The sequence below is a fragment of the Leopardus geoffroyi genome, chromosome D4 (genome assembly GCF_018350155.1).
Source record: "Leopardus geoffroyi isolate Oge1 chromosome D4, O.geoffroyi_Oge1_pat1.0, whole genome shotgun sequence".
In the NCBI taxonomy this organism is placed as follows: Eukaryota; Metazoa; Chordata; class Mammalia; order Carnivora; family Felidae; genus Leopardus; species Leopardus geoffroyi.
The window spans coordinates 8,555,474-8,572,302 of NC_059342.1; the positions used below are offsets into that span (position 1 = coordinate 8,555,474).

General features: G+C 44.0%; 1 protein-coding gene across 1 annotated transcript in view; it reads left to right on the forward strand.

The window, feature by feature from the left end:
- LOC123593587 (histone-arginine methyltransferase CARM1-like) overlaps positions 1-9,213 on the forward strand; it is a 246,751-nt gene extending 237,538 nt beyond the window's left edge. The window contains exons 13-14 of the mRNA XM_045469666.1: positions 2,663-2,752; positions 8,541-9,213. Coding sequence (XP_045325622.1) covers positions 2,663-2,752; positions 8,541-8,550 — 100 coding nt within the window. The 3' untranslated portion in view covers positions 8,551-9,213. The remainder of the gene's footprint in view (positions 1-2,662; positions 2,753-8,540) is intronic.
- The last annotated feature ends 7,616 nt before the right edge of the window (positions 9,214-16,829 follow it).

Here is a 16,829-nt window from a genome sequence, read left to right on the forward strand (position 1 = left end):
ACAACAAGTGCCTTCCCTAATGCCCGTCGCCCATCTAGCCCACCCCCCCCCACCTCCCTCCATCAACCCTCAGTTTGTTCTCTATTGTTAAGTCTCTTGTGGTTTGTTTCCCTCCCTCTCTTTTTCTGAGCCATTGTCTCCCCAAGCTTCCTGCCCCTTCTGTTTATCCTATTCTCCCTTGATCATGAGCGCTCAGCCTGTCCCTCTACTATACCTTCTGTTTTCTCTAAGATGAAATGGTCATGAATTACTACACTCTCTAGACAGATGTGTCCTGTATATGTTGTTCTTACGCTTCCAATATCTGTTATTCCAAAAGGAATGTTGGTATGAGAAACAATGATTTTGTTTTTATGTTTTTTTGGGTTTTTTTTAAGTTTATTTATTTAGTGTTATTTTTAAATATAATTTATTGTCAAAGTGGCTACCACACAGTGTGTAAAGTGTGCTCTTGGTTTTTGGGGTAGATGGTTTTGCACTCAATTCTTGAACTAAAGGATGTCCCCTCTTAGGTCATTTGTTCCATCTCTGTAGATTTAAAAACATTTTTTTTAATGTTGATTCATTTTTTGAGAGAGAGAAGGAGACAGAGTGCCAGCAGGGGAGGGGTAGAGAGAGAGGAAGACACAGCATCCGAAGCAGGTGCCAGGCTCTGAGCCATCAGCGCAGAGCCCGATGTGGGGCTCAAACCCACGAACTGTGAGATCATGACCTGAGCGGAGATCAAGAGACAGACACTTGACCCACTGAGCCACCCAAGCGCCTTCCTATGTAGCATTCTGGAAAGAGCCTTGCTGAACAACACCCTAGAGCAGGAACTTCCTGTCTGTTCTTCCAGACCCCACCTGGAACCATTCAGTTCTCTGTTGTGTCATATGTGCATCCATGGACACACACATTTGTGCAGACCCCGGGGTACTCTGTTTCTGTGTTAAGTCTTACGTTCATTGCTTTAAATATTATTAAGAAGGCGTCTTTCATTTGGGAAAATAAGTAAGTGTGTCCCTCCCTGATTTCTCAGCCTTTTTATGATTCCAGCAAGGGCTGCCCTTATTCCTAAGGAGCTCACTGTCTCAGTATCTCGCTTTCCTTGTGTCTACCTTCAAGTATCACAAACGCAGGGAACTCCTTCCTCCTCGATGTATCATGGAGGGAACATTTTATAACGAAATAATTCGGAGTCAGTTACATGAGTTGAAATACAATCAAAAGACATTGATTTTTTGTTTTTTAATCTATGCCCATCTTTCCCTCTTACTTTGTTTGGCCCCAATAAAAATCTGGAACTTGAGGTATAGGCTTCACAGGATGTGACATTATACGTCAGCCTGCCCAGGCCACTATTGGTGACAACAGGGTGAGAGGCATTTGTAACACTCAGCAATTTCTGGAATTTGACACAGAAGCCAGACCATCAAGGAAATTCCAGTTAAAGTAATCAATGATATGTTAACCCCAGACATTTAAAATATTAAGGATTGGAAGATATGTAATGAAATTAGCACTTTTATACTTTGTAGGTGAGGAAGTAGTTTAGTCCACTTTCTGGAAGATGTTTTAGCAGTAGGTGCTGGGAACCTTAAATATTTATGTGCTTTAGCCTGGCGAGTCTAACACTGAGAATTATTCCAGGCAAATAATCGCCAATAGGACATAAAGATGTACTACAAGAATGTCCTCTGCAACAGAACATCTGTCGTCAAATTAGGCTTTTGTTACTAAAAGCAATAATATGTTATAACATGTTTGTAATACGTTATAAAAATGTAAATATTTGATCATGGGGCATCGTTAATTATCCTGTGTAATGCCCGTTAGTGCCACTGAAAAATATGTTGTCAAGAATTATAGGATAAATGCTTGTTTATGTTAAATCAAATTAGGAGATATGAAGGAATATTTAAGATCATTGTATTAAAAATTCCCATTTATGAAAACCATAGAAGGAAAAATACACAGGAAAATACTCTATAGTGTTAGCTAGAAGATTCTTTGTCTAGTGACATCATGAATTCTTTTATTTAATTTCTCTTTTTCCTTATTTTTCAGTTATTCTACAGTGAATAGGTAGCACTTTATAATCCAAAGAAATACATGTGTTGTTGAATACATATGACTAATAAAAATCCCACAAACGTAGGTCCTTCAGATTAGTCATCAAAGATATGTCGTATGACTCGTTCTTATCAGCCAATTCCCACTGGAATTATATGAGCCTTCATCTGGGGCCTCCGAAAATCAGTCACATTTATTGACTGTTTTATGTCAGTTTAAGACTTTAACGTATCCAGTCTTTGCACCATTAAGATTATTTTGGTTACTTCGGTGGGTGACCCATAAAGTGCCCCTATTAATTAAAGCCATTTCTGTCCTTGGCTGTTGATCAAACCAGAAATACCATTAACTTTGTAATTTTTAGCTCAAGAGATTACAACTGCCAAACTCTTCTAACAGATAAACAAGGCCTTCTGTTGCCTCCACTAATGTTGGTAGCATCCCCGTAAACATACACCACTGTAGACGAGATGCCAACCCCACACTCTTAAAACCCTCGTGAAGTAAGTAGGTAATGAACAAGGTGCCTTCAGTGTGTGTGAAGAAGTGACCGGCCTCATAAAATGATGGAGTTGTTTTGTTTTTTGTTTTGTTTTCTGCCATACAGACAGAGCTATGACATTCATATCGTGGCGCTGGTAAACCAGACAGGCTTCAGATCTGGGAACATCCTCGATCTAAAGAATCCTTTCTTTAGGTAAGAAATACTCTCAGCCATGTCCCAGCCGTGTGTATAAAATCTCAGTGGACCATATGACCAGGTAAAGAGGTTCAGAATAATTCCACCTTTCCTAAGAGGAGAAGAGGCATCTACCCTTCCTCCTTAAGGAGACTTAGATCCTATGATGGAGTTGAGTGTTCTAGTTCCATTAAATGGAATTCAATATGTAACAACCTGATCTTGAAACCACAAAGAGTCCTACAAAGTGAATTCTCGTTCCAGCTGAGCTATAATGAGCTGCGTGACCTTGGGCAAAGTCGCTTCCTTCTGGTATTTGGTTTTCTCATCTGCACGATGTGGAGTTTAAATATGGGCTCCTCTGACCTTCATTCACTAACAGATGGTTTTGTGCCGCATTTATTCCACTACACCTGAAACATGAAGTCCATTTAAAGCAAGTTTGTGAGATGTTTTTGAGATCACATAAGTCAGGACAAACCCCTCTTTAGAAGCCATGCAGGTTTTGTCTGATGTAAAAACTTGCCACAGTGAGAGGGATATGACGGATGTTTCTGGAAGAACTCCTCATCTCTTACACCTCATCCATATGAGCCCGTTAAAAATCCACACGTGAGGGGCGCCTGGGTGACTCAGTCGGTGAAGCGTCCGACTTCGGCTCAGGTCATGATCTCGTGGTTCGTGGGTTCAAGCCCCACATCGGGCTTTGTGCTGACAGCTTAGAGCCTGGAGCCTGCTTCCGATTCGGTGTCTCCCTCTCTCTCTGCCCCTCCCCTGCTCACGCTCTGTCTCTCTCTCACAAAATGAATAAGCATGTAAAAAATTTTTTTAATCCACACATGAAATCCACCCCAGAATTAAAACCACTGGGCACTGTCACTCTTGACTTCCCTACCAAAAAACAACAACAAAAAAAAAAAGACTTTTCCTTCATACTATAAAGTCTCCCAAGGCTTTTATTCAAAGCATCATGTCTCTGGAGTATTGAAAAGCATAAAGAGAAGAATAAACACGGGAAACGAAACCAAAAATTCTTCAGCAGAGATGAGAAAATGAAATCATGACCTCAAAGCACGGGAGGCCAAACATAGGCAAGGCTTCTCTTGTTTATGCTGTGTGTGAGTTGTCACACATCGTATGAATCTTAAACTGATAGCCATTTAGGGATATGGATGCCATCTTTAACTTTGAGGGAAAAGGGGAGTTCTCCCTCCCATCCCTGTACAAAATCCTGTCACTAAAGTCGAGGGCACAGATTGTGGCCTCAGAGCATGCAGACTATTCACTAGCACAATTTGACCTGCCTAGGCCTCAGTCTTCTCCTCTGTGAAATGGGATTAACAACACATGCCTCACTGGGAGATTGCAGGGATGCCCATCACATGTCCAAGCACTAAGCAGTTCCTGTTACTGGTGTTCAGTAATCGCCAGTTTGCTATCTTTCTCCCTTTTCTTACTGGTCTCTGCGCTCCTCCTCTCTCAGTACATAAATAGATGATGGTCTTGCACTTCATTCCAAAGAGAATCATTTGGATTTGGGGATATAAAGTGAATTTTTGTAGGGTTTTAGAAAACCCCCCTTTTGAGTGCAAGAACCATGCGAACCAGTAACTGGAGTCCTGCTTCCACTTTGTCTTAGGACAAGATTCTAAGCAGGACACAGACAGAGCCTGGGCCTTGGCCTTGGCCAGCCCCTGCTTTGCGTGAAGACACAAACGCAGTGGCCATAAGGTCACAGGGAGGACCGGTCAAGGTTGAGCGACTCGCAAGATGGCCACAGCACCGTCAGAACAGACACACTGTTGGGTGAGGGTGTGGGGGCAGCGGATGCCTTTCCTTTTCCCTTCTCTCAGTACCAAGTCTGACTGATGTGTTTAATTAATTAATTAATTAAGCAGATAAGGGTGCTTAAAAATGTGACTCCCCTAGGCACTTCCCATCTTATTTAAACTTCTTCACCAACCTTTTCCTAATGTCTAGCACAATCGTGATGATGGGTGCCAAACGACCGAATCTTTGAAGGGCACTTCGCATCGAGTGCATGAACAGTTAAATGTTCAGCTGTGGTGATGCCCTTCTTTGGGTCCCCCACAGTCACAGCACCTGAGAAGCAGCACAGGAGCATGTGTGTGCGTGCGTGCGTGCGTGTGTGTGTGAGTGTGTGTGTGTGTGTGTGTGTGTGTGTGTGTGTTGGGGAAGTGGCATTACCCAGAGAAATTATTGGTGACTTAGAGGTAATTATTGGTAATTTCTTTATCAAAATGAATAACTTTCCATTTTTTTATTCTACCCATTTTTAGGGCACAATAGATTTACACACAGGAACAAAAAATTCACTTTTGGGTTTGGGCTGATACCTGGTACCATCTAAAAATATCTAATGGGGCATGCCAAAAACATCTAAGGATCGACAGGTTAATTACTAAAACCTTGAATATCCACCATTAAATGTGATGTGCAGGTTTCTATCTTTCCTTAGGCAGGCTCGGGAGACTTTTATTTTCGCTATTATTTTTAAGTAATTTGAAAAGAAAAGAAGGGCTCACAAATGTTGCTAAAAGTGAGCGAAGGGACAGAACTGCTTCATCGGCAAGGGAAAGCTCTCTAGTAACCCGGCAGAGTCTCCAAGGACCGTGAGGCCAGTCCTTCATCACTCAGGTCCCACACAGTCTGTCCCCAGATCTGGCTGGTGGGGCGACCAGGCAGTCCCTGCCTCCAGGAAGCTTGTGTTGCAGTAGGAGGGAAGGCAGGGACTTAAACAGCTAACTGCATAATTATGTCATCATACTTGCAATGCGTGATGAGTAACAGGGGTAGAGGGTGCCAAGAGAGCATTGATGGGGAGACCTAGAGCAGAATGAATCCATAAAACCCACCACTGGTACCCCTCACCCAGCAATAGCTGGAGAACGCTTCATACATGCGGGCAAAGTTTATTTATTTATTTTGAGAGAGAGAGAGAGAGAGAGAGAGAGAGAGAGAGAGAGAGAGAGAACAAGCTGAGGAAGGGCAGAGAGAGGGAGAGACAGAATCCCAAGCAGGTTCCGCCCCATCAGCACAGAGCCCTATGTAAGGCTCGAACTCACACACTGCGAGATCATGACCTGAGCAGAGCCCAAGAATCGGACACTTAACTGACTGTGCCGCCCAGGTGTCCCAAACATGCCCACCTCTAAGAAGCCTTCCAAGGTCAAGGCTGGCTTAGATGTCCCTCCCAGAGCACTCAGCTCTCTGCAGACACCACTTTGGGGCATGTGTCTCAATTATTGTGTTTTTTGTCCGCAACCCCTCCTACCTTGAGCACAGCATCTTGCCTTCTGCTGTTTGTAACACGGCGTTGACACAGCAGGTGCTGGGTGAATGTCTGATGGGTGGGTCGATGTACATGGCCCCATGGAGCTCCTGAATGGCCCCAGAGTTTCTAACCATGGGGCTCTGGAGCCAAAAGCATGTCTTATTTCGTGCTGCCGCCACAAGCCAGGGCTCTGTCCCCTTCACAACCTGTCCCAAACAACGTGGTCCTTTTCTCCTCCTCCCAAACACAGATTCCTTCAGTTTCCCCAACTGAACTATCACTTTCCTTCTTGCTCTTCTCCATGGAATTTATTAAGTAATTATCATGCACCAGGAGATGTTCTCATTGCTAGGGTATAACAGAGAATGATGGGGGTATGAATTCCCTGGTCTCGTGGTTCCTGAAAGTCTCAAGGATTGGTGGGTCTCCTGACAGACATCCAGGAAGTAAACAAGTGAGATAATCTTCAAATAGCGGTAGTTTTTCCCAAAAAAGATAAATAGAGTAATAGCTACCTGATCTCAAGACTCAGGATAAACCTACGGTAATCTAGGCGGTGTATGCTGAAAAAAACGACGCCATCCATGTAGGTGAATGGAATGAACAGAGGTCAGAAACTGACTCACACATATACAGCCAATGTGATTTTTGACGTAGTTGCAAAAGCAATTACACGGAGAGGTGATGGTCTTCCAGAAAAGGCACAGGAATGATTGGATATCAATAGGCAATAAAATTAGTGGCCTTCAACCCCTATCTCACACCGTCTAAAAAAATTACCTCAAAAGAGATCATGGACTGAACCATAAAATCTAAAAAATATGAAACTTGGAGAATAAAACATAGAAGGAAACCTTCGTGATCTTGGGTTAGACAGATGTGTCTTACATATGACACAGTTCCTAAAAAGGGAAAAATGATAAATTGTCCTTTATCAAAATGAAAAACCTGTCTTTGAAAGACGATGAAAAGATGTGTTATAAACTAGGTGAAGATATTTGGAAATCGCCCCAGATTTCATATGCCGAATATAAAAAGAATGTATGCTAAATACTCTCAATAAAGCCTAGTAATGGGAAAACGTTTTTGGTAAGGGCCAAAGATGTGAGCGGACCCTGCATCAAAAAAAAGATATAATCGCCAAGAAGCACATGAGAAGATGTTCAGCATCATTAGTCAACAGAGAACTGACAACTAGAACCATTGTGGCATAGTTCCATTAGATACATACACCTATTCGAACGGCTAAAATAAAAATTCTGACAATACCAAGTGCTGGTGAAGATCTGGACTGAGAATTCTCCCTCATGGTTGGTAGGAATACAAAATGGTACAGACAATTTAGAGAATAGTTTGACACTTCCTTAGATGGTTAAAAAAAATCCGCTTACCACATGACCCAGCCATCTCACTGCAAGGTATTTATACAAGACAGATGAAAACTCTATCTGAATGTTTATGGCAATTTTATTTGTAATCACCAAAACTGGAAACGAGAATGCCTTGCAAGTGGAGAATGAATAAACTATGATCCGTGATTTTCAGTAAGGACAAGGAAAGACCTCCTGATACGTACAATAATACAGATGAGACTCAAATAAATTGAGCTACAGAAAGTGAAAGCAATCAGACTGCAAAGGCTACCTAATATATGATTCCATTTCTATGACATTCTGGAAAAAGCAACACTCCAGATACAGAGAACAGCTAGCTCTGAGCTGGCCTTGGGGAAGGTTTGGCTATAAAGAGAGATGGCAACACTTGGGGGCGATGGAACTTTCTAGATCTTGATTATAGCACTGGTAGTACATGTATGTATGCATTTGTCAAAGTTTGCAGAACTACAGTAAAAGGGGTGAATTTTACTGTATGTAAATTTTTTCTCAATTACATGAAAACTTACCAAAAAAACCCAAAACCAAAACCAAAAACAACCCACCAACATTACATAAAGGGATAGCAGAAAACAAATAGAACATTCTGCTAGACAGTGGCAAGGCCAGGGACAGGAGATGGGTGGTGTTTACACTGAGTAGTCTGGGAGGCCTCTCGGAAGAGGTGGCGACGAGTGGTGACTTAAGGTCAGGAAGGGAGTGGCGGGGACACGTGTGCGAGCTGAGCCACCATCGACAAGAGCCCCGGAAAGGGCAAAGGCCTGAGGCGAAACAAGCCTGTTGAAACAGCAAGCAGAGAGAGAAATAAGTCGGTGCTTAGCCTTTGCTGTCAACCTATAAAAAAAGAAAAAGTTCTTCCAGTGAACAAAAATCTGGATCATCATCTCAGATCTGAATTTAGGCTATGCATAATCAAACTTACTAAATATAGTGGGTAAATATAGATCTAAGGCTGCCCATAATAAAAACTCCAGGAAGGGCATGGGAGTGGAAAGGAGGAGGGGCGGGGGACCAGGAGGGAGGGAGGGGACAGGAACACAAAACAGCTTTCCTGTGCCTTTGGATGGAGGTGGGACTGACTTACTCTGTATCATAGAAGTCACCTTCTCTGTTTTAGGTTTGCTTAGAAGATAGTCCCAAGCCAGTCACTAAGTCAAATGAAGGCCTGAGAAGCCCCTCGCCATCCACATTCAGATTTCACGTTCCGAACGTGTACTCTGCATCTTACAAGGATGATTAGGTTTATTTAAATTCTTTTTTTTTTTTTTTTTTTTTTTTTGCCCCCTGACTCTAAAATGTGCCTCCTAGTTTTATTGACAAGTCTGTTTCTTGGTGCTTCTTAGACTGGCTGTTTACAGCTTTCTGCATGTGAGCTGAACAAATATTTTTTTTGTTGTTGTTTTCAATGTGTGATTTCTCTGTATCATTATCTCGGTAAAGCCCACAGCATTGCTTTCGTTTTTGACATATTTAAAAATGGGAATTTAACAAACCCCTACCTCATGTTTATATGAATGCGTATGTATGACATAACCTAAGAGCATGTGAGGAGTGATCTTCGATTGACCATTTTAAGCTGTTCTCGCCAATATTTTCAGCACATCAGCAGCTCATCGCCAGCGCAGCCACGCGTGAAAGAATTTCTGCCTTATTCGTGTAGGGGAATAATACGATGTCAGGAATGCGCTTCCTCGGCAATATCTGACGACTGTGTGCAGTTAAGAAAATAAAGATGGAATCTTTGTCAGCTCTCATAGGTTTGCAATAAAAACGTACAGCGCGAGATACCATGGAGGCCTCTCCTGTACTTGAAGACTTTGTTATATGTCACGTGTCAAATGGTGATAAAAAGATGATCTTTGCAAAGAGCAGGTTCTCCCCTGACCCTGACAGCTCTTATAAAAATGGATGTCATGTCAGCACACGAGCTAATGGAGCCCCCGGCAGCCCGCTCACTGTGGAGGGGCAGGGAGCTGGAATGACCTGGAAGTACCCATATCCTCCCCAGCCAGCCAGTCACCCGCGGCTGTGAGCCTTCCACCCGGCCGCTCTGGCTCCTTCTGGCCGCTCCGTTTCTAACAGTCTTGCCCTCCTATCCAGCCCAACAGTCTTCCTCACATCACTGTGGGGCTCCCTTCCACTGCCCCTTCCCCAGCATGTGTCACTGCCCACCTTCCACGCTCACAAAAAGGATGCTTTCCCACCCCGACACCTCTCCTGTCCCTCCCTTGATCTAACCCTTTCTTGCAGCTCTGTGTGACCCCGGACCCTAGACACACACACACACACACACACACACACCTTTCTCTTCTATTAACCAACTTCTTTGTGGGTTGGAGTGAGTCTGATTCACTTTTTAATTTCCTGCGATGCCTAAGGGCACACCCATGCATCAAAGGTGCTCAATACACGTACATTGATTAGGTACATAAATTTATCCTGAAGTTGAGAGTCATTGTAATTGTGGAGTCAGGCCCGACGACCTTGTAATTGCCTTTCAAGCAGAATAGGCAGAAACCGGTAAACCCTCCATCACAGAAAGCACTAAATTGCTGCTGCCACCGGTCCCACCCACACCCAGGGCAGGCATCCCTGATTGACCCCAGCACTCTTCCCCGCCCAACCAGACAGGCCCTCACAGTCCTTCTCAGCCCACCCTCTAGGAAGATATTATCAGTCTCTGCAAGAGGGCACAAGAGCTAAAAAGCATGACTTTTAAGGATGCAGAAAAATGGATAGTATTTCCCAATCTTTCAATGATCCCAAAGATAGGTAGTCTGTATGAATTTGTGGTTTTGCTGAAGCACAAATTTGATACAGATACACAAAATATATACAGTATGCAGTATGTATATAACTGTGGGTGTGGGCGAGTGCCTTTAGTCATTTAGAGAATGCATCTCTCTATAATCAATAACTCTCCTGATGTGTTCCTTAAATTTTTTTTCATCCTTGGGGTGCCTGGGTCCGTTAAGCTTCGAACTTCAGGTCACGATCTCATGGTTTGCGAGTTCAAGCCTGGCATCAGGCTCTGTACTGATGGCTCAGAGCCTGGAGCTTGCTTCAGATTCTGTGTCTCCCTCTCTCTCTACCACCCCTCCCCCACTCATGCTCACTCACTCTCTCAAAAATACACATTAAAAATTTTTTTTAAAACATTAAAAATTTTGTTCATTCTTTTTACCTTATATCCGGAAATGTAAATAAGTTCTTAGTTTTGCTTTTTAAAAAATGACGTAATGTAGGGTAGAGTTTATTTTAGTGGGAAAATTTAGTAACTTTACTACTTATTCCTGCCCTCCGATCTATAGGGTTATTAAGATTCAAAGGAGATTGCTTAAGTGTCAATGTATTGTGTCTTGTGGGGAAATCACATTGCCATAGTGTCTACAGCTTTGAAAGTGATCTCAAAGTGTGTCCGCTGTGAATATCAAGAGTAGATTGTGGATCTGGGGAAATCTTGGAAATCTCAGTCTTTCCTGACACCATCCCATCGTAATTAAGATAAGGCCAGAACCACGTTGTTGGCAGGAACTGCTCTGAGATAGCCCACAGCCGGCACACCTGTGGGACCTGGAAGTCACACTACTTGAGGAACTCCAGGACATAACACCAGGAAGACAACTTCGATGCCATTAACACAGTGCTCTGACTGCAAACGCCCTGCGCAATAAATGTATCACATCTCCTTACAAGAAGTCCAGAGGGAGAGTGGATTCAAGAACCGATGACAGTGTCTTGGTGATTTCATCAAAGACTGAGGCTCTTCCTTCTTCCTAGGCCAGCCCCCCTCAAAGGCCCAAGGCCGTGAAGCAAGTTACAGGAGTCACGTCCAGACACACGGACGTCCCGAGTCGTGAAAGAGATGATCGCTTCTGGCATCTCCTCTCAAAATAATGATTATGATAGTTAACACAACACTTAGTATGTAGCAGATACTCTTCTAAGAGCTTTACAGATATTAACTAAATTTTGTCCTTATCACAACCCCATTAAGTGTGTATTATCCTTAACCCCATTTAACAGATGAGGAAATGGCAGTAAATAAGGTGACGTAACTTTCCTCATGACGCACAGCTGGTAACTTCAGTCCACTTCAGGGACCGTGCCCTTAACCACAAAGTTATCTCTACTAAGAAAGCCTTTCCAAAAGCAACCCAGAGCCTTGCTTTCATGCTTGATTGGCCAGAACCGAGTCACATGGCCATCTCGAAACCAATCACCGAAGAGAGTCATGAGATTACTGCAAGGAGAGAGAAGCCAATGAAGCTTTATCACTGAGCTGGAGATAGGCTCATCTTTCCCAAGGGACAGAACCTGAAAAAAAGTAGAATGCTAGTCCCGAAGAGAGGAGATGGACATAATTCAAGGAACTGGCATTTCCTGCTCTCAGGTACTGCCTAAAAACAGCCCAGCTTGACTAATTCCATTTCTTCTGCTTTGATAAAGCAAAAAGAGTGGGTTACTGTCATTACCCACGCGCGTATCTCGACCTCCTCTCTTGCTTGTAAGCACTCTAAAAATAACGCGTCTTACAAATCTGCCTGTTCCCCGCAAGGCCTGGCCATAGGGCCTTGCACATAGAAAGTGTTCAAGAAATGTTTGTTCATTGTAATTGGATTTTCATTCTCAAGTCTGCTTAATTGAAGAGGTCAACAGTTGGCCATGCTCAAGGCAGGCAGATAATGCATTTTCACATTGATCTAACAATCAAATGAATTCTGAGAAGCTTCCCTTGCCATGCAAAATAGCATAAAATCACACATTAACATAGGTCAGTGCAAAAGCCCAAATTTATTAAATTGTTAGTGTCTTGCACTCAGCACCCTCGGAGGTAACATTAATGTCACCCTTTTATTATGACTTGACATTTCCACTATATTTCAAGGAACACATCAGAGAATCGTAAGAGAGCAGGCTACATAATTTGAAGATGCAGACACCGGTCTGGGTAGATAAGTTAATCTCCCATTTCGTGGGCCTCTTGCTCTGACCTTCAGTCGATAGGTGACCCCCAAGAGATTGTAACTTCCCAGGATTGGGAGTGGGTGAGAAGGTCACATGGAGTTGCCCGCTGAACTTACTGTGATCAAAACAGCCCACAGCAGAGACTAGCATTGTCTTGCCCTACCCCAAGAAGCAGCAGGATGTGTGCCTGACTTTGACCCTACCTGTACCTGGGCAGAGCAGAATGTAGCAGAACTTGGGCCACCCCCACCTGGTTGCTGCAGTAATCAGGGGCAGGAGCAGAGACATGGGAGGCCAGGCAGAGCCTGAAGTTTGGTGGGTGGATGAGCTCTCATCCCAGAGGGGCAGTAGGGAGATGGGACCACCTGTGAGATAAGGCTTCAAGCCCCGGGTGCAGGCTCAGGGTTCCAGCATATTTCACTTACAAAACACCAATTCAAAGATAAAGGTATTTGTGGATTTCAAGATGACCACAGGGCATTAAGCCCCACACCCTTCTGAGCACAGAACCCCATGAGCCTGCACTCATCACACACCCTGGCCACAGAGGTCAGGTGTGGTACCTTGTTTCAATGCAACATCCATGCGTGGAGAAGGTAGACACGATTTTAAGACATGCTATTATACAAAAGCTTCTTTTTTTTTTAATTTTTTTTCAACGTTTATTTATTTTTGAGACAGAGAGAGACAGAGCATGAACAGGGGAGGGGCAGAGAGAGAGGGAGACACAGAATCTGAAGCAGGCTGCAGGCTCTGAGCGGTCAGCACAGAGCCCGACGCGGGGCTCGAACTCACGGGCCGTGAGATCATGACCTGAGCCGAAGTCGGATGCTTAACCGACCAAGCCACCCAGGTGCCCCAACAAAAGCTTCTTGAATGGATGAACTTATCTAATGGAATGGGCGAAGAAGTTGGGCAGTGAAGAGGGTAATTCCTCCCTGTACGACATGTCCCTTTCTGTAGCTCCTTTCCTAAATGTATGCCATGGACACTTGGGACTTTATCCTGCAGACAGGCAACGGGGAGCCTGTTTTCCTTTTTTTGATTGGAGGAGTAACATAATTGATGGATCTCTTTTCTGACTGTGTGGAGTAGGAATTCAGGGAAGAAGAGACACTGGGCATGCAAAGCAACTAAACTCTAGAAGGACTATTAATGAAAATGACATTATTAGCACAGGAGCTAAAGGTCTGGGCTCTTTAGTTAGAGCTACCTGGGTTTAAATCCTGGTTGTCCTTCCTAGCTAGACGTGGGCCAGTCACACACCTTCTCAGCTTCACTTTCTGTATCTGTTGAAGTAATAGTGGGAGGATTCTTTGTGAGAGTTGAAAGAAATGATTGTATATGAGGGACATGACAATGCCTGGGTCATTACATGTAGCTCTTAGTATATTATCATAGGAAATGGATTCTTGCTAGTTTCTCATAGTTTCACATTTATATACTTTCTAAAAGCTCTGTGCTGTCACTTACAAGAAGGAAACGCCCACATGCCTGACCACCGCCATCAGCGAGACTCTCTCCCCTCCGCAACCCATAATTCCTTGGGACAGGAGTTACTTTTCCTTCTCCTACTTCATAATCTTCTGCTCTACCTTTGGGCAGCAGCCTCAAGGTCTAGCTCTCCAATATGGCATAGCATCCTCTCTACAGAAGGAACTCTTGGCAGGGTCCCTCATTTACGAAAGGAATTTAGAAAAACCCACCTTGTGTTAATAGCCTAATTTTAAACACATCATCTCGCTAAAGAAATCACCTCATTCATGTACCCATCCCTCCATTTGTTCACCCTTTCTTGCCCCACATCACAAAGGATGATGATTTAAGGGAGAAAGAAGAGTACATTACTTAGATATGTAAGGTATATTGTCCCCATTAAAAACATACTCCATCATTGTTATAATAATGTCATCAGTAAAATAATTTATGGACATCCCACTTACCTGTAACTGACCAGGATCCAAGTTATGTGGGGGACACAACAAAAGCACTTACACCTCACAAGCACCAGAGGCTCCTGGCACAGTTTCCCAGGTGTTAAGAAATACCTAGAAATCAGGGTGAAAGAATAGGTTCATGAACACAAAAACTCTAGGGCCATAGTCTCTCAAACGTGGAGCCACTGCGAGTTTCAGAATCAGGCACACTAGGTTTGCTCGTGTGTGGATGAAAGTGCCACCTACCACTATTTCCAGTGCTCTGCCTCCAGGCATATAAGAGGATCACATTTCCTAGGACCCTTCAAGTTAGGACGGCCTTGTGATTTCCTATGGCTTCTACAATGTGAGCAGAAGTGATGCACGTCACCTCCATGTGGAAGCATTTAAGAGATGGTGTGAGATTCTCCAGGCCTGTTCCTCCTCCTTCCTCAGTAATTGTGGAAGCCACTGCACATAAAGCTGCCTTCAGCCTGAGTCCCTGACTATCTCAGAACTCCCGTCAACCTATGTTATACATGTAGTTTGAGCAAAAACAAACCTTTGTTGTCTTAAACCACTGAGCGTTGGGAGCATTTCTTATCACGGTGTTATTTAGCCCATCCAATCCAATACAGCATCATTCCGGGCTCAGAGGATACACAAATAAACAAGATAGGCTAAGTCTCCCTTGCACATGGCTGCAGGAGGGATACTTGTAGCAGACACACAAGTAAAGAAATACATAGAATATTGCAATGTGCAGAATGCCGTGAAGAATATAATGGCAGGGAAGGGAATGTGGAGGGCCGTGGAGGTTGCTACTTGGGCACCGGTGCTCAGAGGAACCTCACCAAAGTGCTGGGTGCTGAGCTGGGGAAGAGGAAGCCACCTCAAGATTTACAGGAACAAATTCAGACATTTCACAGCAATTCGGAAATTCGAAGCTGAGGGGGATAGGACCGAATCTATCCATCTACTGGCTCACTCTGGTTGCTTTTGATAAGCAGAGTGTATGTAAGAATGGAAACAGGAAAATCCAGATGCAGTAAAACAAATGAGAGAGGGGGTGTTGGGGTAGGTTGACAGTGACCAGGTTCAGGATCTGGTGTGGAGATGGTAGTAATAGAACTTGCTGGTAGACAAGGCGCCTGGGTGGCTCAGTCGGTTAAGGATCTGACTTCAGCTCAGGTCATGATCTCACAGCTCGTGGGTCCGAGCCCCGCATCAGGCTCTGTGCTGATGGCTCAGAACCTGGGGTCTGCTTCGGATTCTGTGTCTCCCTCTCTCTCTGCCCCTCCCCTGCTTGTGCTCTGTCTCTGTCTCTCTCAAAAATAAACATTAAAAAAAAATTTTAAGAACTTGCTGGTAGATTGGCTGTAGTAGGAGAGGAAAAAGAGAATCAAGATCAACTCCTGGGTTTTTGGTCTGAGCCACTGGTTTCTATTTACGAAGATGGAAAAGGTGGGGAGCAGGTCTGGGAGAGAAAATCAAGAGTTCTGTTGTGAGTTTGTGGGGTTGGAGGTGGCCACTTGATGGCGAAGTGGAGTTATCGAGCAAGTGGTTAGATGTGTGCATGCGGACTCGGGAGGAGAGAGTCTGGAGATAGGGGCTGGAGAGTCATGGAGCGTTAGGGGTGGTAATTCAAGCACTGGCTTGGCTGTGGTCCCTTGGGAGGTAGCATGGCTAGGAGAAGAGAACCAAGAGCTGGGAACTCTAACGTGTAAAACTTAGAAAAGGAAGGGTCATCAGGAGAGACTGAGCAGTTGGCCCAGTGAGGTCAAAGGGCTGGAGTGACATGGAACAAAAGAACTTGTTTCAAAGAGGAGAGAGGAGCACTTTATGTCCAATATGGCTGGCAGGTCAAATATGATGGAAATGGAGATTTGGCAATTGGAACAAGTAACAAGTAACAACTTGCTTTGTGGGAGTAAAGAGGGAAGAATGACGAAGCAGAGAAAGTAGAACTAGACAGCTCTCCCCCAGAGTTTGGATGTGCAGAATGGCAAAAAAAAATGGGGTGAGAGCTGAGTCCCTGTATCCAGATCTGCCTCGACAACATGCGTAATCTCATGTCCTCCAACTTTGGTTAGACTTGATCCCCATCTTGAGCTTTACAGACTACGTGTGGGCTGGAATCTTTTCCTGAATCTTCGCCTCACGTCTGGGAATACATAACTGTCTGCCAGACTACCCTGAGCACAACTTTCTGCCTACCAAAATCTCCACTTAAAGTAAGACTAAACCACATGCCCTGGAGAGATATGGACAAAAGGAGAAAGAAAAAAGTGTCATCTTTTCTTTCCAAAACCAGAACAGGTCCACGTACATGAGAGCAGTCATTGACAATGCTGTGATGTCCCCCAAAAGGCATTGACCATCAAGAAGGTGAGTAGCGATGGTAAGAAAGTCGGAGACCTCACGTGAGCAGCAATTCAAAGCAAGATGACAGATGGTCACAATGCTGGGAATTCTTTTAATTTTTGAATTGTCAATATAGTCTCATGGTTCCAAACTCAAAA